The sequence below is a fragment of the Malaclemys terrapin genome, chromosome 14, assembly GCF_027887155.1.
Source record: "Malaclemys terrapin pileata isolate rMalTer1 chromosome 14, rMalTer1.hap1, whole genome shotgun sequence".
In the NCBI taxonomy this organism is placed as follows: Eukaryota; Metazoa; Chordata; order Testudines; family Emydidae; genus Malaclemys; species Malaclemys terrapin.
Window position 1 is genome coordinate 40931827 of NC_071518.1, and position 26674 is coordinate 40958500.

Here is a 26674-nt window from a genome sequence, read left to right on the forward strand (position 1 = left end):
GTCTGCTGGGTGGGGAGGGAGAGGGGCGCTGTCCTTCTCACACTGTGCCTGCCCCCCAGCACATTCGGCACGTGTCCCTGCAGGCCCAGACATTTCTCACGCCAGCTGCTGGGTCCCTGCTCTGTGCAGCGCAGCAGCTGCCTGAGAGAGCCTGGCTGGAGAGGTGGCAACGGTGGGCTGCCCCCCACCCAGGCCAAGCTGCTGGGGACAGGGGCTGAGTGCTTGGCCCATCACTGGCAGCTGAGCCCAGGCAGGGAGCAGGCCGCCGCCTCAGCCTCCCCAGCCAGGCTCTCTCAGGCAGCTGCTGCGCTGCACAGAGCAGCGACCGGAAGCGGCCAGCTTCAGCCAGGTGAGAAGCGGCTCCCTCCTGCTCCCTGCCCGGCCCAGCTGTCCGGGAGAGCAGCTGAACATGCTGGGGGCAAGTGCAGCGGAAGAAGGACAGAGCCCCCCTTGGGCAGGTAACGTGGGGTGAGGAGAGCACAGTGGCCCTGTGCTGGGCACGGGGGAGGTCTCTGGGCAGAGGAGACATGTGGGGCAGTTACGTGTCCTCCCCTTTAGATTGTCCCCCTCCGGTATGGGGAGACATGAATCGTCTATGTAAGCAACTAACCAGTAAGTGACCCTATATCACAGGTCGTCACAAGACAGAGCGCTGTTCTAAGCAAGTGTGGCTGAACTGCTGACAGATATCACAAGATGCGTTTATACCAGCTTTAGCTATATACAGCAGATGTCCAGTCACGAGAATGCCACAGTAACTGACGGATGTATTTGCTAATAAGTTTGAAGTAAAAGGCCTAGTAACCTATGGAAGAAAGGTACCCAAACATCAGTAGGGTGAGGAAACGGCTAAGGAAAAGGGGCTGAGAACCCTACTGAATAAGAGTTAGGCGTTAGCATCATCTATGATTCCAGGTGGCACTCTGTCCAGGCACTCCTGGAGCCTGCCAGGGCAAGGACCTCTCGTGGGTCATCTTACCTACTCCAGAGTTGTGTGCAAAGACCGTGAGAATGCAAGTTCTGGGGGTTATATTCTCTCTGTCTACTTTGTTACATTGTAGTGTTTGTGATACTGCAATAAAACAATTGCGAGTTCTGCAGGTCTTCCTAAGGGTGAGCGTCTCTGCCGCATCCAGTGGGAGACTCACTCCCCACCTACCTGTAATGCTGTGGCCAGTCTGTCGGCAGCTGAGCTCTGCCAGACCATGTCAACTCTAAGAATAGCTACCCCACCGACAACCTACAGCGCCTAGCCATGACTGGGCTCCTCGCTACGCTGGCAGTACAAACAAGTGGCAAGATAAAGAGCACTCCAGTTGAAGAACAGGCCTTACCTTAGATTCCAGGAGCTCCGGAACAGTGAACATGAAAGTTAGGTTAAAAGTGAGAAGGGCAACACTATTGTTCACTATTGTGACAGTCTTCTTCATAGTTTGTCCAACAGACAGCGCGCCCAATCTCACCACTTTGCTGGGCGGTTCCAAGATGTCGATCTGTGGGCAGGAGAAGAACAACAGGATGGGGAAGTTGCGAGCATCAGTAACGAGGGAACGGGGGAAAGGGGAAGGAGAATGGCAAAGGGTGGATGACTGAGGAAAGGAGAAAGAAATTCACTCTGACTGTGTGATATATGGAGCTAGAGAACAGTGGTCTGATCTCACCTTCATCTCCGTGCCCTTCCCCAGGACCTCAATGGTCTGTTGGGAGAGCCCATTGATTTCGAAGGGGATGATATCGTGGTAGGAAACGGCCTCTCGGGGATAGAAAGTGATTGGCACCTCCATCTTCCCTCCAGGACTCAGCACTTCAGCCTGGAAGCTCACCTCCAAGTGGGCAGTGTTGGTGTACAAGCAGTCTAAGCTGTGGAAGGCCAGAAAAAAACCCTTTTGGAATGTTTGGCTGGTGAATGTTCAGTAGCTGAGAGCTGTCCCCCATCCCGCTTTGACCGTATCCATTTATTTTTATCCAGAGGAGTTGCCAGTGGTCCACCCAGCTCTGCTAGCTGTGCATACGGAGACAAATCCAGCCTGATGACAACAGACGCTGGGTCTGCTTAATGCCAGCAGGGTTGAATTGGGTCTGTTCTGATGAACATAACCCCAAAGGGAAGTAAATATGGGCATCTTCAGATCATCCTGGGGGAAAACACCTGGCAGGACTCCCCCGGCTGAATGCACTTCTTTCACACAGGTCAGTGATTGAAGGCACCCTCTTAGCTCACATGAAAACAGAAAAGAGGGTCTCTCACCTAGGAAAATGGGTCCTTTTCTGTGTGATTTATGTGCCTATTAGGCAATTTGGAAGCTGACTACAGAAGCACCTGCCCTCTCGCCCTAGGAAAATGGCCCAGCGGCGAGGGTGCTAGATAGGGACTGGGGAGACATGGGTTCGCTTCCCTCCTCTGCCATAGACTTCCTGTGTGACCTTGGGCATGTCACTGAGCCGCTCTGTGCCACAGTTCCCCCATCTGTACAATGGGAATAACAGCACCGCCCTGGTTCATGGGGCATATGCATAGCAATGGTCAGGATTTCTTTGATAAAATGGTTTTCTGTGGGAAAATTCTGATCTGTCCTGGGAAAGGGTGGTCTCCATGAAATGTTCATTGGGAAGGTTTATCAAGGCCAGGATGGAATTTCTGGCCAAATCCAGAGACAGAGACTCTCCCCCCAGAATAGCCAATAGCCCAGTGACTAGGGCGCTCATCTGGGATGTGGGAGATCCATGCTCAAACTCTGCACTCTCTGACTTGGACCAGGGAAGGAGCTAACATGGGGAGCTAGTGTCCCACTGCTGCCCTACCTAATCTCCTTGGCCTCCTTGTTTGTGATGGTAAGGATGTGTCTGGCAAGGGGCATCCCAGCATAGTAGATGAAGCAGGTTCCGAAGTCAAACTTGGTAAAGGAGAAGTGGATGGTGGGCATCACCACAGAAGCCAGGAGCATGCAGCTAAACGTGGGCCCGTTGCTGATCTGGGGAGAGAACAGGCCACAAGGTGCCTTGCTGAAGAATTTGCCAGGAAGAGTGACCCAGTGATACCTGGGCTGCATTCACACAGATGCTGCTGCCCTGCAGTGGTGACAGGCCAGAAAAGCTTATGCAAATGGGGTGTGAAAAGAGAGATCCCTTGGCTTCATGAGTTAACATTTCAGGGGAATTTCATCACTGGCTTTATACAGATGTTGGTAGCTGTCAGTTTGCAGCACAAGCCACAACCACCAGAGTCTTGCTCCCCAGCTGGTGTCTAACAGGAAGGTCCCTGTAGATGCCGTGTCAGTGCCCCTAGGTACTATGGTGGAATCAGACTCTGCTTTTGGTGGGTGCCATCCGCTACCTTGGATGGTCCCAGGCCTGCAGCTTGTCATACATTCAGCTCAGCTGCCCAGGGTGGATCCAGGTGGGGTGCCCCATTTTTCAGTGTGAGATCTAATTCCGGCTTTGCTCTAGCAAGCTCTCCCCTGCCAAAAGGGTTTGCCTGGCTTTTGTGCCCTGCAGGGAGGAGAGCATGACACCCCCGCCCTGACCTTTAGCTTAAGCTCCATGTCCTTTAAGATGCATGTCTTCAGTGGGTGGAAGGTCAGCTGGGCCTGTACTCGCTCTCCTGCCTCCACAGTGCCGGTCTCAGGGGTGATGGAGAGGTAGTGCTGCAGTGCTTTGGGGCCGGAAAACTCCCACGAGAAGCTGAAATTGAACTTGCCAGTGTTCAGGACACAGAAGTTGCGGTGAGCAGATTCGTTTATTTCCACCTGTATGCAGGAGGAGAGCACACACGGGGTTAATACCTGAAGGGCTGGCAAACCCAACATGAATGGACAGAAAACCAAGTCACCTGCTGCCATAGGCAGCCCTGAGCCAGAGAGAGGGCTTAAGCTCTTACTGCCTATGCAATGCACCACCAAACAGCACACTCCTCAGCGGGGATTGGAGCCGGGCGCACAGGGCCAGGATGCCTGTATATGTCTGTGAACACAGTTCTCTACAGAGCGACAGCTTGGATGGACCACAGCTGCTCAGGGCAGGCTTGTCCAGTGAGCTCCGCAGCTGGGAAATGCATGGGGCCTGGTAATGCGCTGGCCTACTATGCCGAAGATCCATCGGGCAGCTAGTCCCAGAGTCTCTAACACTTGTTGCTGTCTGTAAGAGGGTCCGGACTCACCCCTGCGGTGCCTCCTGCTGGGCATCCAGGGAATTAGCTCACCAGCCTCTGGAGCGCCCTCTGCAGGCCAGTGATCTGCCTTGTCCTCGTCTCTGGCCTCCGTGTCCCTCCCAGGACCCCGGTGTGCTCCTTGCCCTGGGTGCTGCCCCCTGGCAATACCCACACACACGCTAGGTCTCCCCTCCCAGGGGAACCCCCACCCACTAACCCCACCTCACCGCACCTCAGGTGAAGGCCACTGCCCGTCCCCATCTAGCCCCCACTCTCTGGGGCAGACTGCAGTATAGGCCACTCATCATCGGCAAGGTTGGGTTTGGACCTGCTGCCTTGGCCTAGTCCTGGGCTGCCCTCTGCAACCCCCAGTACCCATGGGCCCTCTGCTAGGCCGCAGCCTGGGGCTTTCCAGGCTGGAGCTCCCCAGCCTTTCCCCAGCCCTGCTCCACCCAGGTACTTTGTGTCTAGCTCCCTGCAGCCAGGCCCTTCTCTCTCTGAAGGCAGAGAGAGACTCTTGAGCTCGTGGCTGCCAGCCTCTTTATACCGGCCATCTGGGCTCTGATTAGGGTGTGGCCCAGCTGCAGCCACTTCCCCCAATCAGCCAGGGTTTTACCTTGCCCAGCCCCAGCCCTCTGCAGGGCTTTTCCAACCCCTCAGGGCAGGAGCGGGTGTCCGCCCCGCTACACTGTCTGATAGCACACACACTTGGTTTAAAGTGAAATCTGATCCTCACAAAATCATTGTACCAACAGCACCAGTGAAAATATATGCAGGGCATGTCTCACCCACCCAACTCTGTGCACATCCATTGTGACCTGCAATATTCCTCTATCTTCATCACTTTTCTTTCTGGGAAGACACCGTCTCGCCCTGTTGGTAGCATGGGATCCAGCAAGGATCTAGCACCATTTACATTATCCTGGGCTCTTCTGCAATTGTGGTGGGCCACGTACAGCTGAGATGCTAGGCACTGAAGAGCTTGTGAAATGCCTTGCTTAGGGCCTGATCTGAAAGGATTCCTTGGGGTAACGGCTGCTCATGTGAGAAAGGGTTGCCAGGATCAGGCCCTGAGTTTGTTGCTATTTCACTGAAGACTGTGGAAGATTTTCAGAAGTGCCCAATACACTGGGACGCGTGCTCCTAAATCCCTTCTGAAGCATCCCGCTTGGACCCCAATGCAGCAGTAGTCACCACAGTGGCCCTAACCTTCCCCCCCACTGCAGATTGGTCCGTCCCTTTTATAGTAGGGTTACCATATTTCAGCGAGCAAAAAAGAGGACAGGAGGAGCCCCGCCCTAGCCCCGCCCCTGCCCCTCCCACTTCCCGCCCCCCCTGACCTCCCAACCCTCCCCCCGTTCCTTGTCCCCTGACTACCCCCTCCTGGGACCCCTGCCCCTAACTGCCCCCCAGGACTATCTAAGCCTCCCTGCCTCTTGTCCCCTGACTGCCCCAACCTTTATCCACACCCCCACCCCCAGACAGACCCCTGGGACTCCCACGCCCCATCCAACCACTCCCCACCCCCTGACAGCCCCCCCCAGAACTCCCAACCCATCTAAACCCCTCTGCTCCCTGTCCCCTGACTGCTCCGATCCCTCTCCGCACTCCTGCCCCCTGACAGCCCCCCCCAGAACTCCCAACCCATCTAAACCCCTCTGCTCCCTGTCCCCTGACTGCTCCGATCCCTCTCCGCACTCCTGCCCCCTGACAGCCCCCCCCAGAACTCCCAACCCATCTAAACCCCTCTGCTCCCTGTCCCCTGACTGCTCCGATCCCTCTCCCCACTCCTGCCCCCTGACAGCTCCCCCCCAGAACTCCCAGCCCCCTACCCCCCGCTCCTTGTCCCCTGACTGCCCCCTTGGGACCCCTGCTCCTAACTTCCCTCCAGAACCCCACCCCCTACCTAAGACTCCCTGTTCCTTGTCCCCTAACTGCCCCCTCCTAAGACCCCCCCCCCAACTGCCCACCAGGACCCTACCCCCTACCTGTACCCTGACTGCCCAAAACTTTCTCCACTCCCCCCAAAAAGCCCCCCCCCCGTTTCTTGACTGCCCCCTCCAGAACCTCCCTGCCCCTTCTCCTGCCCCCCCTTACCCTGCTGCTCAGAACAGGGTGTTGGGCTCTGTGCGAGCCGGACACGTGGCTGAGCTCCCCAGCACAACAAAACCCGGTCCCTGGCCCTGCACAACAAAACCCGGTCTCTGGTCCGGACCGGGTTGCAGGGGAGAGCTGCCCTTGTATCAGCACAAAGTGCTCTCGCTCCCGTTTTGCTACGCTGCATGGCAGAAACCGCTCCCAGTTGCAAAAGGGGAGGGCTGCACTTTGTGCTGAGACACTTGCTCAGAATGCAGGGCGGAGCTCCTCTCCAGCTGCTCCGGAGTCCAGCCCGGGACTTTCCTGCAGCCCTCCCAGCCGCTCGCTCTGCTGTGCCGGGGGAGGGGGAAATCCCGGACATTGTGAGTGCTTTACAAATTCCCCCTGGACGCTATTTTTAGCACAAAAAGGAGGACATGTCCGGGTAAATCCGGACGAATGGTAACCCTATTTTATAGAGTCCTTTCTCGCTGCAGCAGGATCACTTTTCATGCTAGGGATGCTTGGTAGGGAACTTTGGAGTTGCCAGCGTCACAGCGAAGCAGGTGCCATGCAGTATTTCACAAGAGTGGGAGCAAGATATAGCGCCACAAGCGTGCAGAGAACACATGGACAGTGGGCCTTTGCCTCTAGGAGCTTACAGTCAAAATGGTAGATTGAGGTCTGACTAGATGACAATAATGGTCCCATCTGGCTTTAAATTGATGAGTCTAAGGCAAGACAAAGCAAGTTGGCTGGAAGTGACCATTGGGTGTGGGGTTAGCTGGGAAGGTCTGCACACCAAGAGCAAACTCACTGACAGCTGTCTCAGCAAGGCGTGGCAAGGACAATTCCACCAGCCCCAGAAGCGATGGGCAGGGTGGGCGCTCTGCCTGGCGGGCCTGTTTTTACTGCCCCACAGCTGCGTTCTCCTGAGACGATCTCACAAAGCGCCATAGCATGGTGAGGGCTGCAGCTGTCTGGGCGCTTTTCACCCTCTCCGCCCCCCCCACCCAGTCTTCACCCTCTCACCTCCTCAAAGTTGATGCTGTTGCTCTCCTGCAGACTCAGCTCAGTGAACGAGCTGTCGTTTTCTTCGTACCTGACGCACACGTTCATGCTGTAGCCAATGGCTTTGACGTTTAAGGAGAGCGGCTGGGTCTTTCTCTTGACATCGCAGATGAGGTTAAAGTTCACCTCCCCCTCCAACGTTGGTGTGAAGAGGATGGTAACAGGAAGCCTGGGGAGATGAACACTGGCTCTTGGAACTCTATTGCACTAGAGGTTGTAAGCAAGCGAGGAAGAATGGCCCTATGGTTGGGGCACTAGCGTGGGACTCAGGGAAAGTGAGTTTAAGTCCGTGCTCTGTCCCAGGGTGACCTGGGGCAAGTGATTTAGTCTTTCTCTGCTTCAGCTCCCCATCTGTAAAACAGGGATAAGAGCCCTGCCTTGCCTCACCAGGGTGTGTGAAGGATAAACACGTGAAGGGTTTTGAGGTGCTCAGGTATGATGGTAATGGGGCCAGATAGATACCTAAGACAGGTGTGGAAGAATATTCCCCTATATTCACAGCCTCCACACTAGCGTAATCATCTTTGTACAATGTATGCCTTGTGAGGTATCACTGGCAAACTCATAATTTGCTGGTCAGGATTGTCTTGGTAAATTATGTGCAGAAACATTGTATGTGATGTGATAAGATTCACCTGTACGGTGTTATTAATACACCTTCCAAACCCCACAGCCCTGCCCACACAGATGCTGGCAAACAGGTCGGTCCTAAACAGAGGAATGTGGGCTTGTCTGAATTTGCATTTGAGCAGTAAACAGAGTCATCAAGCAGGAAGGGGAGACAAAAGAAGTTCAAACAGATGAAAAAACCAGCAGGGAACATCTGTCTAGATAGACTCTCTGGCTCCTGGTCTCAGCTGGAAATGTTTTTCAAGAGGGGGACTGACACTATAAACAGGAGAATCAAACCCCGCAAGGCACCCATCGCTCTCTCACTGTCTATTGCATTCACTGCATCTGAAGAGACAAAGGAAGCAAGCGTTGGACTCTGGGGGAGGAATCCTGACTGAGAGTTTGGTCAGTCATCAGCTGGAGCAGGTGGTGAGGAACTCTGCTTGAATCCATAGGTTCAGGGTCAGCTTTAGCAAGAGCGGGGCCCAATTCCTGGGGGCGTGGCTTGCCGCAAGCCCCGCCCCCAGGAATCGGGCTGCGCTCCGGCCGGAGCTCCAGCCGGGGTCGTGGGGCTTGGGTCTGGCCTGGAGCCGCTCACCCGGGGCCGGGCTGGAGCTGAGCCGGGGAGCCGGGCTTGAGCGAACCCGAGCCGGGGGGCCGGAGGCTCGGGCCAGGCCCGGGCTGAGCCGAGGGGCCGGGCCTGAGCTGAGTTGGGGGGGCCGGGCCCCGCCCGAGCTGAGGGAACCGGGCCGGAGCCGAGCCGAGCTGCGGGGCCTGGGCCGGACCCGAGCCGAGACGCGGGGGCCGGGACGGAGCCGAGACGAGCGGGCCGGGACGGCGTGCTTGGCCAGAACTGGGGCCGGCGCCCCGGGGCCGGAGCTGCTGGGGCCGGAGGTGCTCGGCCGGGGCCGGACTGGGCCGCGCCTCCCCGGAGCGCTTCTCACGTCCCCCTCCCACACCCCTGACTCAGCTTACCAGGTGCTGCCTGCCCACCCCTGCTTCTTTCCAGACTTCCCGCGAACCTCTGATTCGTGGGAAGCAGGGGCGGGGGAGGAGCGTGCAGGGGAGGGGAGGACAGGGAAGTGAGCTGGGGGTGGGGTGGAGAGCTGTGGCGCGGGGCCCTCTTAGCGCAGGGCCCAATTCAGCCGAATCGGCTGAATTGGCCTAAAGCCGGCCCTGCATAGGTTAGGCATTAACAAGTGTTTTATCTTTATTTTTTGCAACCATTTCTGACTTTTATGCCTCGTTGCTTGGACTCACTTAAAATCTCCCGCTTTCTAATTAATAAACTTGTTTTAGTATTTTATCGAATGCAGTATGTTAAATTGAAGTGCCTGGGAAACTCCATTAGGGGTAACAAGTTGTGTGCATATTATTCCCTTAAGGGAATAACAGACTCAGTATAATTGCACTGTCCAGGGGAGGGCTGGGCCGTACAGGACAAACATTTCTGGGGAAAATCTAGGACTGGGAGTGTGCTGGGGTCACCCTGTGGTAATTTTTAAGGCTGGTAAGGGCCAAGGCGGGGCTGGCTGGCTGCAACACACACACAGACGTAGCTGGGAGTGACTGGCATGCTGGGGGCAAACCGCAGCAAGGCGCTGTGAAGGGCACCCCAGGTTAGATGGCAGGGGTGACACAGCTATTCATTGGTCTGGATTGTACCCTGCTATGTCACAATAGATAGCTCCTGGGGATTGATGAGGACTCTCAACTCCCATTGACTTTGATGGGAGTTCAGACCCTCACAGGAGGCAGTCAATGTCTAAGGGCCAGGATCAAATGAGATCAAAGGTCAGGACACCCACATGCCTTCCTTACAGGTCAGCAGAAGGCTCTGAGGAAAGTGCAGATCAATACACTGTTCTTAAAAACAAGAACAACTTCATTTAAACCAATAGGAGTTCACAGGTAGACTATTTCCCCATGGTACTGCCATGGCAGTGGCGAGCCAGGGAAGTGATGGAAACAAAAGGGAACACGGAGACTGAGCGTTCTTTCCTTTTTCAATGTGTCACATGCTCAGAAAGTTAGAAGACAACACATCTAAAAGGGAGATTAAAAATCAGGCAGCTACAAGCGTGAGTGCCTTGCAGTGACTTCAAAGAACCATGCAGCTCTTGAAGCGTGGTTCTGCTCTGGAAAGTGACTCTGCAGAAATGTCACCAGGCTCAGTGGCTCCATTTTTATCATCCCTCAGTCATTTCCAGATCACATGCTTGGTTTACAAGCCAGGAGATGTGTTTTCTGACTGGCAACCTGGCAAACTCAGCCTTGCCTCAAGCTAGGATCTGTCCTTCTCATGTATCATCACCAGAAATAAGCTTTTGCAGGCCAAATTATGGCCTTGGTAACACCTGTACAGTCCCACTGAATTCAAAGGATGTCCTCAGTGCTACCTGGGCAGCCCTGCTGCTTTCAATGGGCGTGCACAGGTGTAAATGACTGAATGGCCTTGTAGCTGGAAGGGAGACAAGGAAGAGACTCCAGCTTGTCTAGACTTGGGACCCTAGGCCCCCGTGTTCACACCCCACACACTCCTGCAATGATATTGGTACAAAGTACGCCTAGTGAGGTAGCATGGTGGTCAGTACTATCATTGTAAAATGCATGTGACAATGCAGTGTGTGGAATTGTGACTACTCGCTGAAATTAAGGTTTAAAGTCGGTAACTAAAAGGTGTTTTAACCAATGTGACAGACCCAGACCAGTGGGGTACAGGAGTCTGGTAGAGGGCAAATATACTGGTCACTGGATGAGTAGTTTTCTGTTCCCTGAGTGATGAGAGCAGGGGCTGCACTGGAGGAATCAGGAACCTGCTAGAACCAGTTAAGGCAGGCAGGCTAATTAGGACACTTGGAGCCAATTAAGAAGAAGCTGCTAGAATCAATTAAGGCAGGCTAATCAGGGCACTTGGGCTTTAAAAAGGAGCTCACTTCAGTTTGTGGTGTGAGTGTGAGGAGCTGGGAGCAAGAGGTGCAAGGAGCTGAGAGTGAGAGGGTGTGCTGCTGGAGGACTGAGGAGCACAAGCGTTATCAGACACCAGGAGGAAGGTCCTGTGGTGAGACTAAGGAAGGTGTTTGGAGGAGGCCATGGGGAAGTAGCCCAGGGAGTTGTAGCTGTCATGCAGCTGTTACAGGAGGCACTATAGACAGCTGCAGTCCACAGGGCCCTGGGCTGGAACCCGGAGTAGAGGGCGAGCCCAGGTTCCCCCAAACCTCCCAATTGACCTGGACTGTGGGTTCTTCCAGAGGGGAAGGTCTCTGGGTTGTTCCCCAACCCACATGGTGAATCTCCGAGGCAAGAAAATCCACCAATAAGCGCAGGACCCACCAAGATAGAGGAGGAACTTTGTCACACCAGGCACATCAGGGAGAGTTGCTAAACAGGTTTTCTCAAGACAAAGGAAAGAGGCTAACATCTCAAAGCAGGTGTGGCCAAATTCAATGGGCTATTCATTTGCATCGGAGATCACAGTGCAGGAAGAGAACATGAAGGTCATGTCTACATTGTACCAATACAGCCGTGCTGTTGTAAGATGACATAACGCAGTTACATAAGCAAAGGGGAGAGAGCTCTCCCGTCAACATAATAAAAGCAGTGTAACGAGCAGTGGTAGAGCGCGTCCTGCCGACACAGCACTGTGCACACGAGCGCTTATACCAGCAAAACTTAGGGGTGTGTTTTTTCACACTCCTGAGCGACCAACGTTTTGCTGACAAGTGCTTGTGTAGACATGGCCTTACACTGTAAAACTGCAGCAGGACGTGTCACTGGAACACACCAGGGGACACATTAATCAAGATGGAGTCAACCCCCAGAGTAGATGGGAGACTGAACCTCAGGGGATCAGTTTGATCCTTGTAACAAAGGCAGATTGGGACCTAAGAACACACAGAGACTCTGGATCATCCTTCACCTGAGGAGACAAGGAGAACCTTGGACTCTGCAGGGAACATCGCTGAAAGCAAGCCGGCCATTGCTGGGAAAAGAAGACGGGTGAGGAAAGTACCTTGTAGAAAGGCTGTAGCTTGTTCAGTTAGGAGTTAGCCATTAGAAAGGGCATTTGTACTTCTGTCTGTTTGTAACTCTTTCTACCTTTATTCCTTCTACTTGGTATCACTTAACCTATAGCCTTTTGTTAATAAACTTGTTTTATTTTTCATATAAACCAACTCCGTGCTGGGTTTGAAGGGAAAGGTGCATTTACTCCTGTAAATAAGCTGTAATGTGATGACTCTGATAGAGCTGCAAACTTAGTATCTTCTGTGCATGTACAGTGGTAGGGGCTGTGCATCGCAGAGAACCATCTCTGATGGGCTCGAGGGCTGGTGTTCGCTGACTGTTACCTGCTGGGCGAGGTCTGGTCTGGTCTGGCTGCATCCGAAGAAGTGGGGTTTTTACCCACCAAAGCTTATGCCCAAATAAATCTGTTAGTCTTTAAGGTGCCACCGGACTCCTCGTTGTTTTTGTGGATCCAGACTAACGTGACTACCCCTCTGATCTCTGTCTGGGCTGGGAGAGCCTGGAGGAGTTTGCTGGTGATGGGGACAGGCTGGTGTGGCAAGGAGCTGACTGTCTGCTCTCCAGCAAAGCTCACTCTTGCAGAGTGGCTCACAGCTCTGGGTATCTCCAGCTGTGTGTTACAGCACTGGAACTGGAGATGTAACTGCCAGCTTGAGTAGACATAGCTGTGCTAGCTCTGACTGAGCTAAACTGCTAAAAATAGCAGCGTCTCCGCCGCATGGGCAGCACGACGGGCTAGTTGCCACATAGGTAAATAGGCTTTCGGGTGCTTGGGTGGCTATCCCATCCAACCACCCAGGCAGTGCATTTTTAGTGCACTAGCTTGATCAGAGCTAGGTGGGAATCTCTAATGGAGCTGGAAATTACACCTCTAGCTCCAGTGTAGATAGCCTAAAGCCAGCACAGCTCTGGGGGTAACAGGAGTAAAAAACAGCAGCAATCTCTAAAGGCATCACTAAAGGCAGCAGATCTGACCCTGAATGCAAACGGGGAGACTGACAGCGTGTCCCACTGAGAGCTGGCTGGGTAAGTGCTGATGCCGTGAGGTGAAACCACTGTACAACGTGGAAGGAATCTAACAATGCAGATAACACAGCACTGTGCTTGGGAGCCACAATCTAACCCTGTGAGCCCTAGACATTCTCTGTCCCTTTACCTGGAAAGAGGTGGAATGCAGCCCTCCATGGGCTGCACTGTTAGGTAGTTAATGTGTCCCTCTGAATAGCGCGAGCAGTCTCTGAAAGCAAAGCTGAAGGTCTCATTCTCGTTGTTAATCATGTGAACCGTCTTGTGGGCCTCATGTCCTTTGGAGGAAACACAGGAAGGAGACAGCAAACCTTTAGTTCTCCTGGCAGGTTGGCATGGAATCAGCCACCACTCATCTATCTCATAGAAAAGTGCATGGCTTGTCCAAGTCTTTTTTACTAGGCAAGATGTGCTGCAGGTGGAAAGGACAAGGCAAAAAAGCTCCCCCTGCTGGAGAAGCATAGTTAATGCAGAATGTAAAATAAATTAAACTTCTATACAGGCGGAGGGAATTACTAGGGATGCTAGTGAACAACATGGCTGTCTATCATTGAGCTGCGCATGAGAAATACAGCATCCGAGCTAACCCACAATTCGGTACCCTCATCAGTATAATTATTGGTATTTTGTATTGGGGTAGTACCTAGGAGCCCCAGTCATGGACCAGACCCGGTTGTGCATAGCCAGGGACTAAGGGTATGTCTATGCTGGAACTGAGAGAGCCCAAGCTAGCATTGCAGCTTGGGAAGCAGCTCAGGCCCTCCAGCTTGCCCAGCCCCTGGTCTGAGCGTGGGGGGCCAGCCCCAGTCTCCACCGGAGCCACAGCGTCCACACTGCTATTTCTAGCACTCTAGCTCAAGTGGAGCTCACATGTATCTGTCTCCCTGGGCTGTGAGGCTCCCTCCCAGCTGCAGTGTAGACGTCCCATCCCAGTCTGACAGCAGAGCTTGATTACATTTAACGCACAAGGAGATGGGATGGGTAAAATAGCCCTGACAAAAATGTCCAAAACTCTAAACATTTTGCAAAAGCAGCTTTCCTCTAAAATGCACGAATGCCGGATAGAGCATCTGGCATGACATGGGTCTTGCAGGCACTCATCTGGGGTTACCAATGGAAATCGCTCACGAATGTCCCCACACCAGGCATGAACCAATGAAACCTTTACATGGGACCAACCCCTTGACACACATTCACATACTGTACTGGTGGATGAATGGATGGACGGATTCAGCTGACAACACATCGGAAATCTTTTCTTTAACCCACTCTTCACTCCACCCTCCCCATCTTCCCCAGTTGCTATATCTCACTCACCACTAATAAGCAGCTTTGCTTGAGAAATTTGAAATCTGACACCCCTTCTACCCTTAAACCCCTACCAACCAACCAACAATAAATACATTAATAAAATCTTCAAACAACAAACAAAAAAACCAACACTGCCCCATGCAGAGTTCTGAGCCTGAAAAGGGAGAAATGCCAGACGTTGCATGAAATCAATTAGGATCTTTGCTATTAAGAACGTAAGAGCGGCCACACTGGGTCAGACCAATGGTTTATCTAGCCCAGGATTCTGTCTTGTGACAGTGGTTGGTACCAGATGCTTCAGAGGGAACAAAGAGAACAGGGCAATTATTGAGTGATCTATCCCCTCTTGTCCAGTCCCAGCTTCTGGTAGTCAGAGGTTTAGGGACACCCTGAGCATGGAGTGGCATCCCTGGCACTGATGGACCTATCTATCTAATTCTTATCTAATTCTCTGCTGCACCCAGTTACACTTGTGGCCTTTGCAACATCCCCTGGCAATGAGTTCCAGAGGTTGACTGTGCATTGTGTGAAGTACTTCCTTTTGTTTGTTTTAAACTTGCTGCATGTTAATTTCATTGGGTGACCCTGGGTGCTTGTGTTATGTGAAGGGGTAAATAACATTCCCTTCCTCCACACCATTCATGATTTTATAGACCTCTATCAGATCCCTCCCTCTTAGTTGTCTATTTTCTAAGCTGAAAAGTCCTAGTCTTTTAAATTTCTCCTCATATGGAAGCTGTTCCGTACCCCTAATCATTTTTGTTGCCTTTCTCTGGACCTTTTCCAATTCTAATATATCTTTTTTGAAACTGGGCAACCAGAACTGCATGCAGTATTCAAGTTGTGGGAGTATCATGGATTTATAGAGTGGCATTATGACATTTTCTGTCTTATTATCTATCCCATTCCTAAGGGCTCCTGACATTAGCTTCTTTGACTGCTGCTGAACATTGCTATTGTTTTACATGGAAGGTGCTCAGATACTAAGGTGATGGGCAGCAATATAAACCCCAAGAGAGATGGACAGAAATTGTCTTTCTCCTTTGAAGTGCTCTTTTCCACTTTCAGCCTCTAGTTTTTTAATGTTAAATAACAGAACTAGGATCAACAGTAACTATAGAACATTACATTTTTGAATGGAGAGAAAAGTGGAAGGTAGCAGCAATCACAGGCTCCCATAGTGCGGGACACAGAGTCTGTCCTTACCGACTAACAGAGAGAAATAGTTCAGGTGGGATCTGTCCAGCGATACTGAGGGGTCGGTGGTGTTGCCCACCAACAGGAATGGGACTGAGATGTTCTGTTCAGGGATTGTAAAGGTCCAAAACGATTCTGTGGTACCCAGGTGCTGCGGGATGAATTCAAACGTGACCTGAGGGAAGAGGAGACAAATTAAATCAGGTGACTATCCGTGGAGTGGTGGTGAAATGGGTGATACACCAGACTTGGATCGGGAATGGGACAGGTGTAATACCGTACGGGGCTCTCGGTCTCCACCTAGTAGCTAGATCACAGGGAATAACTGACTTGAAGAGCCTCTGCAGCCTATGCTGAAGAATCCTGCTTCCACAGCTCCAAGGCTGTAGCAGACTCATACACATGGACTAGCCACCAGAGGAATTCACAGTCCGGCTGCGTAGGCCGGGTTACTCATACATAGGGGTTGATCAGCAAGGTCATCTTCTTATGGCGTGACAGCCCCATTTTCTTGCTCTACGGGCACACTACAAAGGGTTTCTCATCCCTTTGAGATCTTGTGCAACCCATTGCCTCAGTGAGGAGTGAATGCCTGCTAGCTTTCCTGGGAACTGCAAGCTGCTTGTGAGCTCAGGCAGTTGCACAAACTAGCCAGCAGCACACCTACCAAGGCAGACATCTCTCATAAGTAAACGGAGCTGCAGGATTGGGTCATATTGATTTTGCTTTGACTTTCTCAGATGCTCAGGCTTAGGTGTGCCAAAAAAAAAAAAAAAAAAAAAAAAGCAGGAGTACATAACTCCAAGGTCAAGAGAACAGAACACCTGCTCTGGAGTGAAGGAGCAGGTGGCCAGCTAATCCCCACAGTGAGTGAGACACACTTAGGGCTTCTCTACATAGGCGCACTCAGGAAACTTAATCCAAATAATTTTTAAAGTGGATTAGTTAAACTATATTAAACTCCTTTGTGGACACTCTTATTCAGAATTAAAGTGGCCTTAATTCAATTTATCTTAATTCACTGAAGTGATATAATCATCATCCAATTAAGGCCACTCTAATTCTGAACAGGAGTGTCCACACAGGAGTTTAATGTAATTTAATTAATCCACTTTAAATTCATAGCTTTAGTTAATGCAGATTAACTTTCTTGAGTGTCCCTATGTAGACAAAACTCTTCCCTTCCATTCAAGAATTTCCTGGTGCAGGATTGTGCCAAGTGCAAAAGGAGATGCCCAAAGATGGTTTTAGCAGAGAACACTTAGACAATGGGCCAGATTCTGTGCTGACTTCCAGCCTGTGCAGGTTGACCAAAGAAAGACGTGGAGCAGTGTAGTGGGGCGCTGCCCCACTCCTGCAGAACAGGGATTGAAAGCAGTGAGAGCAGCTGAGGGAGTGGCTGACCATAGCTGTGCCAGCTCAATCCAGGCCCAGCTGGCCCTTAGAAGAGGGCTGGGGGTCAGGAGCTGGAGGAGTCTCACTCTTGCTCTGGAGAGGGGAGGACCTGGCTGCTGGGAGATCAGGGTACTGGGAGTAGAGCAGGGCTGGGGAAAGGCCAGAGGAGCTGGGGAGCTCCAGCCTGGCAAACCCCCAGGCTGCAGGCCTTGCTAAAGGCCAGAGCAGGTACTGGGATTGCAGAAGGGCAGCCCAGAGATAGACAGAGTCCAACCCCCTTGCCGATGAGTGGCCTTTACAGACTGCAATCTGCCCCAGTGAGCGGGGGCTAGATGACGACTGGCAGCAGCCACTGAGGCAAGGTGGGTGAGAGGGTTGGGGGTTCCCCTGGGAGGGGAGACCCAGAGCGGAGGTACTGCAGGAGCAGAACCCAGAGGTAAAGGCACTGGGGTCTGGGCAGGACACGGGGCCTGAGGCAGGTGAGCCACCGGCCAGCAGAGGGCGCTCCAGGCTGAAATTGAGCTAATTCCCAGGATAACCAGCAGGAGGCGCTGCGCCGGTGAGTCCCGCACCGCTACAAGCAGGCGCTTCTCTGTCCTCCCACCACTATGGTTCCCTTCCCTCATTCAGTCTTCCCTCACCCTCGGACATGGCTATTGCTCATGAGGAGAGATACCCACACTCCCGACTGTAGCTGCAGCATCCTGTCTCCAATAGTCGGCTGTCATGCAGACTGGAGCCCTCTAGTTAGCCACAAAATAGGGGAGAGCAAACTTCCCCTCCAAAATGTTCTCACTTCTGACCATGGCAGCTACCGGAATGGGTCAGAGGGCAGCTTCCATTCCTGCTTAACACACAACCTCCTGGGCGGGACTGGGATGGCACTGTGCCAGTTTGCTATAGCAGACATGTGATTTGGCTAATCACAAGAATCTGAAGTGAGACAATCTGCTTCACATTGGCCACTAGACAGCTTGCTGTCACCCAGACAACAGGCAGCCCCTAACGGCTTTCGAGAGATTCAAACCGGGGGCTATAGCGGAAAGACTCTGTATCCCAACACTGCTCAGCTGGGTCATCCAATCCCCGGGCTCCGGGCTTTGTCTCTGGGTCCCTATTCATTTCTGCTCTCGGAGAAACCTCCTTCCTTACCCTCACCCACCTGCCCATTTCATTTTCTTACTCCCCTACGTCAGCTTGTGAGAACTAGCTATTACTGAGACAGGCCCCCACCTGCCCGCATAGCCCGGGTGGGTTCAGAAGGCTGCCTGTACTGAGGTGTTGCCGGGGAACAAGCTGCCCGTAGTCCCTGCTTAGCCAACGGAGCTAGAGCAGGCTGGCACAGCCTACGAAATGGGCAAGGCTGGCCAGTGAGTGGGCAGGAGACGTGCTGATTCCATTAATCTCGGGGCACTCCCCATCTGTGGGGCACCAGTGGCAACCCAGATCGCATTTAAAGCTGCCCTTCCTCTGCCAGTCCCTCCCCATGCTCTCGCCTCAGGTGGTGGTGATGCAAGTTGGCACCACCAACTGCAGGATTGAAATAAGCTCAGCTCTTTCAAGTGCTTGAAAACAAAGTGCCATGTAAGAGCTATGCATTACAATTAGAGCAGTATTGTACACAGTGAGACCTGTACACCACTAGACGAGACACCTGCGTCAGCCTCCCTCCTACCTCGGCCTTCTTCTCAGGCCGGATCTGGCCCATTTCTGTCAGACAGCTGAAGACAGACTGTTCTCGCAAGTCTTCTGGCTGTTCACAGGCCCACTGGAAGGAGTAGGTGGAATTGGTGGGGTTCACAAGCATGAAGGTCCTGGCCACAACAAACAGAAATTGCCATTAGAAAGGGAACAGTGAACAGCTCTGGGAGCTAGTGGCTTGGCTGCTCAGCAGACACCGGGCTCTGCCAGCTCCTCCAAGGGAGGATTCCTTGGCACACCCCATCTACCTCCACTGCTATGGGCATGACAGCTCCATCCCATTACCGGTTCTGGAGTCCCCACAGCCCTCTGGGCTGGCTGGCTACCTTTATCCTCTGTAAACAGATACTGAGGTCAGCCCCATGCAAACCCTAGCACCAGAGTGGTGAGGGTAAAATCCAGCACAACAAGGCTCTTTAGAGCTCTCTAGAGGGGTTATTTCCTTCGCTGACCCTATCAAGTATTCAAAGAGTCAAAAAAGAGGCCAATCCCGTGGAGAGAGAGCAGAGTTATACTGGCTGGTCCCCAGCCCATAGGTGTCATCTACGTTTGTTGCAGGACCGGATGGTGGCAGCAAAGATGGCTAGTCTATGTTGCTCCTGTCTGCCCAGAGCCCCAAGTGCAGCTGTGCCACAAGGAGTTTAGAAGACTGGTCTCTGGCTGAGTTGTTGTGACTAGCCAGCAGTCAGCAAGCGAAGCCTTCTCCACGCCCACCTGCGGTTCCGAGTGTGCACTCCGACGGATGCAAACTCAATCACCCTGGTGTTGGGATCCAGCGCAGCCCCCCAGGGCCCTCGCAGCTCTGGGTTGCGCCTGTTTGCGGTGAGGTAGTCAGAGTCCTCCAGCTCGAAATGGCAGTATGGCAGGAGGCTTCTCCCCTTCACAGCCACTACAGGGCCTTCGTGGTTGGGCTTCAGGTTGGGGATACTGAGAAGAAATGGACCAGTCAGTGTTATCAAAGGCAGCGGGGCAGCTTTATGGCTTTGCTGTACACAGCTTTCACGTCCTCTCTCTCAGCAGTGAATCAAATGGAAGCTCACTCTGTGGTGATGAGGCAGTAAAGGAGACACATGAATAGTAATTCCTCCGTGGGAGAAAAGTGGCACCTTTACTGATAAGCACACTGGAGGTCGTGCTGGTGACTCAACATGGCTAAGCCCTCGCTAAGTTTCCATACTCATCCAAAAGCCAGTACTAGTGATCCAACCTCTTGGGGCTTAGGTGGTTTCCCATACCCAAGGTAAATTAGTAACTTCACCAGAATGGTACAAGCCAGGCAAAGGGGCTGTGGGAGGACTGTGAATTACTTACCCTCCATCTCTGAAAGGCGGAATCCTACTTGTACCCAACCCCCTTTTCAACATTTTTTTTAAAGTGAGTTTTCTCAGGTTCCCAAGAAGAAGGATTGCTAGGAAGAGATGGAATCCACCTAAAGAAGAGAGGGAAGAGCATCTTTGCAGGCAGGCTTGCTAACCTAGTGAGGAGGGCTTTAAACTAGGTTCGCTGGGGGATGGAGACCTAAGCCCAGAAGGAAGTGGGGGAGTGGGATACTGGGAGGAAACACAAGGAGAAGGGTGCAACAGGGGAGGCCTCCTAATTCATACTAAAAAGAAGAACAGGAGTACTTGTGGCACCTTAGAGATTAATTCATACTGAGACAGCAGGGAATTGGCTAGTTATCTTTGGTCCTGCTTTGAGCAGTGGGTGGGACTAGATGACCCCCTGAGGTCCCTTCCAACCCTGATATTCTATGATTCTATTCTATGATTCTATGATCTTAGGTGCATGTACACAAATGCAAGAAGCCTGGGAAACAAGCAGGGAGAACTGGAAGTCCTGGTACAGTCATGGAACTATGATATGATTGGAATAACAGACTTGATGGGATAACTCACATGACTGGAGCACTGTCAGGATGGGTATAAACTGTTCAGGAAGGACAGGTATGCGAGGAAAGGTGGAGAAGTTGCATTGTATGTAAGGGAGCAGTATGATTGCTCAGAAATCCAGTATGAAACTGGAGAAAAGCCTGTTGAGAGTCTTTGGGTTATGTTTAGAGGCGAGAGCAACAAGGGTGATGTCGTGGTGAGCGTCTGCTATAGACCACCAGACCAGGAGAATGAGGTAGACGAGGCTTTCTTCGGACAACTAACAGAAGTTTCCAGATCACAGGCCCTGAAATCTGCTGGGAGAGCAATACAGCAGTGCACAGACAATCCAGGAAGCTGATGGGTAGGATCCCCTGGGAAGCTAATATGAGGGGGAACGGAGTGCAGGAGAGCTGGCTGTATTTTAAAGAAGCCTTAGTGAGGGCACAGGAACGATGTGCAGAAAGAATAGTAATATGGCAGGTAACCAGCTTGGCTTAACAGAGAAATCTTTGGTGAGCTTAAACTCAAAAAGGAAGCTTACAAGAAGTGGAAACTTGGACAGATGAAAAGGGAAGAGTATAAAAATATTGCTCGAGCATGCAGGGGTGTAACCAGGAAGGCCAAAGCACAATTGGAGTTGCAGGTAGCAAGGGATGCAAAGGGTAACAAGAAGGATTTCTACAGGTATGTTAGCAACAAGAAGGTGGTCAGGGAAAGTGTGGGACCCTTACTTAATGGGGGAGGCAACCTAGTGACAGACGATGTGGAAAAAGCTGAAGTACTCAATGCTTTTTTTGCCTCTGTCTTCATAAACAAGGTCAGCACCCAGACTACTGCACTGAGCAGCACAATATGGGGAGGAGGTGAGCAGCCCTTAGTGGCAAAAGAACAGGTTAAGGACTATTTAGAAAAGCTGGACATACACAAGTCCATGGGGCTGGATGCCTCACCTCAGTCCCTGGAAACACTGAGCAGGTCCTCAAGGAATCCATTTGAAGCACTTGGAGGAGAGGAAGGTGATCAGGAACAGTCTGCATGGATTCACCAAGGGCAAGTCATAAGAACATAAGAACGGCCGTACTGGGTCAGACCAAAGGTCCATCCAGCCCAGTATCCTGTCAGCGGACAGTGGCCAATGCCAGGTGCCCCAGAGGGAGTGAACCTAACAGGTAATGATCAAGTGATCTCTCTCCTGTCATCCATCTCCACCCTCTGGCAAACAGAGGCTAGGGACACTGTTCCTTACCCATCCTGTCTAATAGACATTAATGGACTTAACCTCCATGAATTTATCTAGTTCTCTTTTAAACCCTGTTATAGTCCTAGCCTTCACAACCTCCTCAGGCAAGAAGTTCCACAAGTTGACTGTGCGCTGTGTGAAGAAGAACTTCCTTTTATTTCAGAGTAGCAGCCGTGTTAGTCTGTATCCATAAAAAGAACAGGAGTACTTGTTGCACCTTAGAGACTAACAAATTTATTAGAGCATAAGCTTTTGTGGACTACAGCCCACTTCTTCGGATGCATACAGAGTGGAATAAATATTGAGAATATATATATACACACACATACAGAGAGCATAAACAGGTGGGAGTTGTCTTACCAACTCTGAGAGGCCAATTAAGTAAGAGAAAAAAAAACTTTTGAAGTGATAATCAAGCTAGTCCAGTACAGATAGTTTGATAAGAAGTGTGAGAATACTTACAAGGGGAGATAGATTCAATGTTTGTAATGGCTCAGCCATTCCCAGTCCTTATTCAGTCCTGAGTTGATTGTGTCTAGTTTGCATATCAATTCCAGCTCAGCAGTCTCTCGTTGGAGTCTGTTTTTGAAGTTTTTCTGTTGTAATATAGCCACCCGCAGGTCTGTCATTGAATGACCAGACAGGTTAAAGTGTTCTCCCACTGCTTTTTGAGTATTATGATTCCTGATGTCAGATTTGTGTCCATTAATTCTTTTGCGGAGAGACTGTCTGGTTTGGCCAATGTACATGGCAGAGGGGCATTGCTGGCACATGATGGCATATAACACATTGGTAGATGTGTAGGTGAACGAGCCCCTGATGGTATGGCTGATGTGATTAGGTCCTATGATGATGTCACTTGAATAGATATATGGACAGAGTTGGCATCGGGCTTTGTTACAAGGATAGGTTCCTGGGTCAGTGGTTTTGTTCAGCGATGTGTGGTTGCTGGTGAGTATTTGCTTTAGGTTGGGGGGTTGTCTGTAAGCGAGGACAGGCTTGTCTCCCAAGATCTGTGAGAGTAAAGGATCATCTTTCAGGATAGGTTGTAGATCTCTGATGATGCGCTGGAGAGGTTTTAGTTGGGGGCTGAAGGTGACAGCTAGTGGTGTTCTGTTATTTTCTTTGTTGGGCCTGTCTTGTAGGAGGTGACTTCTGGGTACTCGTCTGGCTCTGTCAATCTGTTTTTTCACTTCAGCAGGTGGGTATTGTAGTTTTAAGAATGCTTTTATTTAAGAATGCTTCCTTTTATTTGTTTTAAACCTGCTGCCTATTAATTTCATTTGGTGGCCCCTAGTTCTTATATTATGGGAACAAGTAAATAATTTTTCCTTATTTACTTTCTCCACATCACTCATGATTTTATATACCTCTATCATATCCCCCGCCTAGTTTCCTCTTTTCCAAGCTGAAAAGTCCTAGCCTCTTTAATCTCTCCTCATATGGGACCTGTTTCAAACCCCTAATCATTTTAGTTGCCCTTCTCTGAACCTTTTCTAGTGCCAGTATATCTTTTTTGAAATGAGGAGACCACATCTGTACGCAGTATTCGAGATGTGGGCGTACCATGGATTTATACAAGAGCAATAACATATTCTCCGTTTTACACTCTATCTCCTTTTTAATGATTCCTAACATCCTGTTTGCTTTTTTGACTGCTGCTGCACACTGTGTGGATGTCTTCAGAGAACTATCCACGATGAGATCTCTTTCCTGATTAGTTGTAGCTAAATTAGCCCCCATCATATTGTATGTATAGCTGGGATTATTTTTTCCAATGTGCATTACTTTACATTTATCCACATTAAATTTCATTTGCCATTTTGTTGCCCAATCACTTAGTTTTGTGAGATCTTTTTGAAGTTCTTCACAGTCTGCTTTGGTCTTAACTATCTTGAGCAGTTTAGTATCATCTGCAAACTTTGCCACCTCACTGTTTACCCCTTTCTCCAGATCATTTATGAATAAGTTGAATAGGATTGGTCCTAGGACTGAGCCTGGGGAACACCACTAGTTACCCCTCTCCATTCTGAGAATTTACCATTAATTCCTACCCTTTGTTCCTGTCTCTTAATCAGTTCTCAGTCCATGAAAGGATCTTCCCTCCTATCCCGTGACAACTTAATTTACATAAGAGCCTTTGGTGAGGGACCTTGTCAAAGGCTTTCTGGAAATCTAAGTACACTATGACCACTGGATCTCCCTTGTCCATATGTTTGTTGACCCCTTCTAAGAACTCTAATATATTAGTAAGACATGATTTCCCTTTACAGAAACCATGTTGACTTTTGCCCAACAATTTATGTTTTTCTATGTGTCTAACAATTTTATTCTTTACTATTGTTTGAACTAATTTGCCCGGTACTGATGTTAGACTTACCGGTCTGTAATTGCTGGGATCACCTCTAGAGCCCTTTTTAAATATTGGCATTATATTAGTTATCTTCCAGTCATTGGATACAGAAGCTGATTTAAAGGACAGGTTACAAACCCTAGATAATAGTTCCGCAATTTCACATTTGAGTTATTTCAGAACTCTTGGGTGAATGCCATCTGGTCCCGGTGACTTGTTACTGTTAAGTTTATCAATTAATTCCAATATCTCCTCTAATGACACTTCAATATATGACAATTCCTCAGATTTGTCACTTACAAAGGACAGCTCAGGTTTGGGAATCTCCCTAACATCCTCAGCCATGAAGACTGAAGCAAAGAATTCATTTAGTTTTTCCGCAATGACTTTATCGTCTTTAAGTGCTCCTTTTGTTTCTTGATCGTCCAGGGGCCCCACTGGTTGTTTAGTAGGCTTCCTGCTTCTGATGTACTTAAAAAGCATTTTGTTATTACCTTTTGAGTTTTTGGCTAGCCGTTCTTCAAACTTCTTTTGGGCTTTTCTTATTAAATTTTTACACTTAATTTGGCAGTGTTTATGCTCCTTTCTATTTACCTCACAAGGAGTTGACTTCCACTTTTTAAAAGATGCCTTTTTATCTCTCACGGTTTCTTTTACATGGTTGTTAAGCCACAGTGGCTCTTTTTTAATTCTATTACTGTGTTTTTTAATTTGGGGTATACATTTAAGTTGGGCCTCTATTCTGGTGTCTTTGAAAAGTGTCCATGCAGTTTGCAGGGATTTCACTCTAGTCACTGCCTGTTAATTTCTGTTTAACCCCCTCATTTTTGCATAGTTCCCCTTTCTGAAGTTAAATGCCACAGTGTTGGGCTGTTGAGATGTTCTTCCCACCACAGGAATGTTAAATGTTATTATATTATGGTCACTAATTCCAAGCGGTCCTGTTATAGTTACCTCCTGGTCCAGCTCCTGCGCTCCACTCAGGACTAAATCGAGAGTTGCCTCTCCCCTTGTGGGTTCCCGTACCAGTTGCTCCAAGAAGCAGTCATTTAAAGTATTAAGAAATTTTGTCTCTGCATTTTATCCTGAGGTGACATGTTCCCAGTCAATATGGGGATAAGTGAAACCCCCCACTATTATCGAGTTCTTTATTTTGATAGCCTCTCTAATTTCCCTTAGCATTTCATTGTCACTATCACTGTCCTGGTCAGGTGGTTGATAACACTGGTCTACAATTTTTGAGAAGTCGTCTGCTTCAGAGATAAAATGTGCTATTTATAATGTATTTTGATGTGCTGAATTCAAATATGACAATTAAAACAACTGATTGGCTACTGTTTCTAAGATATTTAAGTTTTTACATTTTATGTCTATGTATATTGTGTAGATAGAGTTTTAATCATAAATTGTAAACCTAGGTCTTTTCATGTGTTTATGGTTGCTTTACATGATAATATTTCACCTGTCCTGTTTATGTAACACTTTAAAAATCAGCAAAAGGGTTATATAAATAAAATTTATTATGAAACAAAAGGCAAAAAACTATTATGTACATAGTTTAGTCCTATTCAGTGTCTACTCGGCGCTTCTTGGCTTGTCTCTTGTATTTATTAAATGGAGCATCTCTTGTCACTGTCTAGCAATAGTCTGCAAGCATTGATGGGCTCCATTTGCCCTGATAGCGTTTCTCCATTGTTGCAATGTCCTGCTGAAATCGCTCGCCGTGCTCGTCGCTCACTGCTCCGCAGTTCGGTGGAAAAAAATCTAGATGAGAATGCAAAAAATGTATCTTTAGTGACATGTTGCAACCAAGGCTTTTGTATGCCTTGAGGAGGTTTTCCACCAACAACCTGTAGTTGTCTGCCTTGTTGTTTCCGAGAAAATTTATTGCCACTAACTGGAAGGCTTTCCATGCCGTCTTTTCCTTGCCACATAGTGCATGGTCAAATGCATCATCTCGAAGAAGTTCATGAATCTGAGGACCAACAAAGACACCTTCCTTTATCTTAGCTTCACTTAACCATGGAAATTTTCCACGGAGGTACTTGAAAGCTGCTTGTGTTTTGTCAATGGCCTTGACAAAGTTCTTCATCAGACCCAGCTTGATGTGTAAGGGTGGTAACAAAATCTTCCTTGATTCAACAAGTGGTGGATGCTGAACACTTTTCCTCCCAGGCTCCAATGACTGTTGGAGTGGCCAATCTTCCTTGGTCTAGTGGGAATCTCTTGCACGACTATCCCATTGGCAGAGAAAACAGCAGTACTTTGTGTATCCAGTCTGCAGACCAAGCAAGAGAGCAACAACCTTCAAATCGCCACAAAGCTGCCACTGATATTGGTCATAGTTTATGCACCTCAAAAGTTGTTTCATGTTGTCATAGGTTTCCTTCATATGGACTGCATGACCAACTGGAATTGATGGCAAAACATTGCCATTATGCAGTAAAACAGCTTTAAAACTCGTCTTCGATGAATCAATGAACAGTCTCCACTCATCTGGATCATGAACGATGTTGAGGGCTGCCATCACACCATCCATGTTGTTGCAGGCTACAAGATCACCTTCCATGAAGAAGAATGGGACAGGATCCTTTTGACGGTCACGGAACATGGAAACCCTAACATCACCTGCCAGGAGATTCCACTGC

At 50.0% G+C, this 26674-nt stretch overlaps 1 protein-coding gene across 1 annotated transcript in view; it reads right to left on the reverse strand.

Annotated features, from left to right (window-relative positions):
- HYDIN (HYDIN axonemal central pair apparatus protein) overlaps window positions 1-26674 on the reverse strand; it is a 376996-nt gene that overhangs the window by 21170 nt on the left and 329152 nt on the right. The window contains exons 69-77 of the mRNA XM_054049428.1: window positions 19277-19489; window positions 18537-18675; window positions 15476-15641; window positions 13089-13236; window positions 7256-7463; window positions 3525-3746; window positions 2803-2972; window positions 1662-1860; window positions 1335-1493 (exon numbers count right to left, since the gene is read on the reverse strand). Coding sequence (XP_053905403.1) covers window positions 1335-1493; window positions 1662-1860; window positions 2803-2972; window positions 3525-3746; window positions 7256-7463; window positions 13089-13236; window positions 15476-15641; window positions 18537-18675; window positions 19277-19489 — 1624 coding nt within the window. The remainder of the gene's footprint in view (window positions 1-1334; window positions 1494-1661; window positions 1861-2802; window positions 2973-3524; window positions 3747-7255; window positions 7464-13088; window positions 13237-15475; window positions 15642-18536; window positions 18676-19276; window positions 19490-26674) is intronic.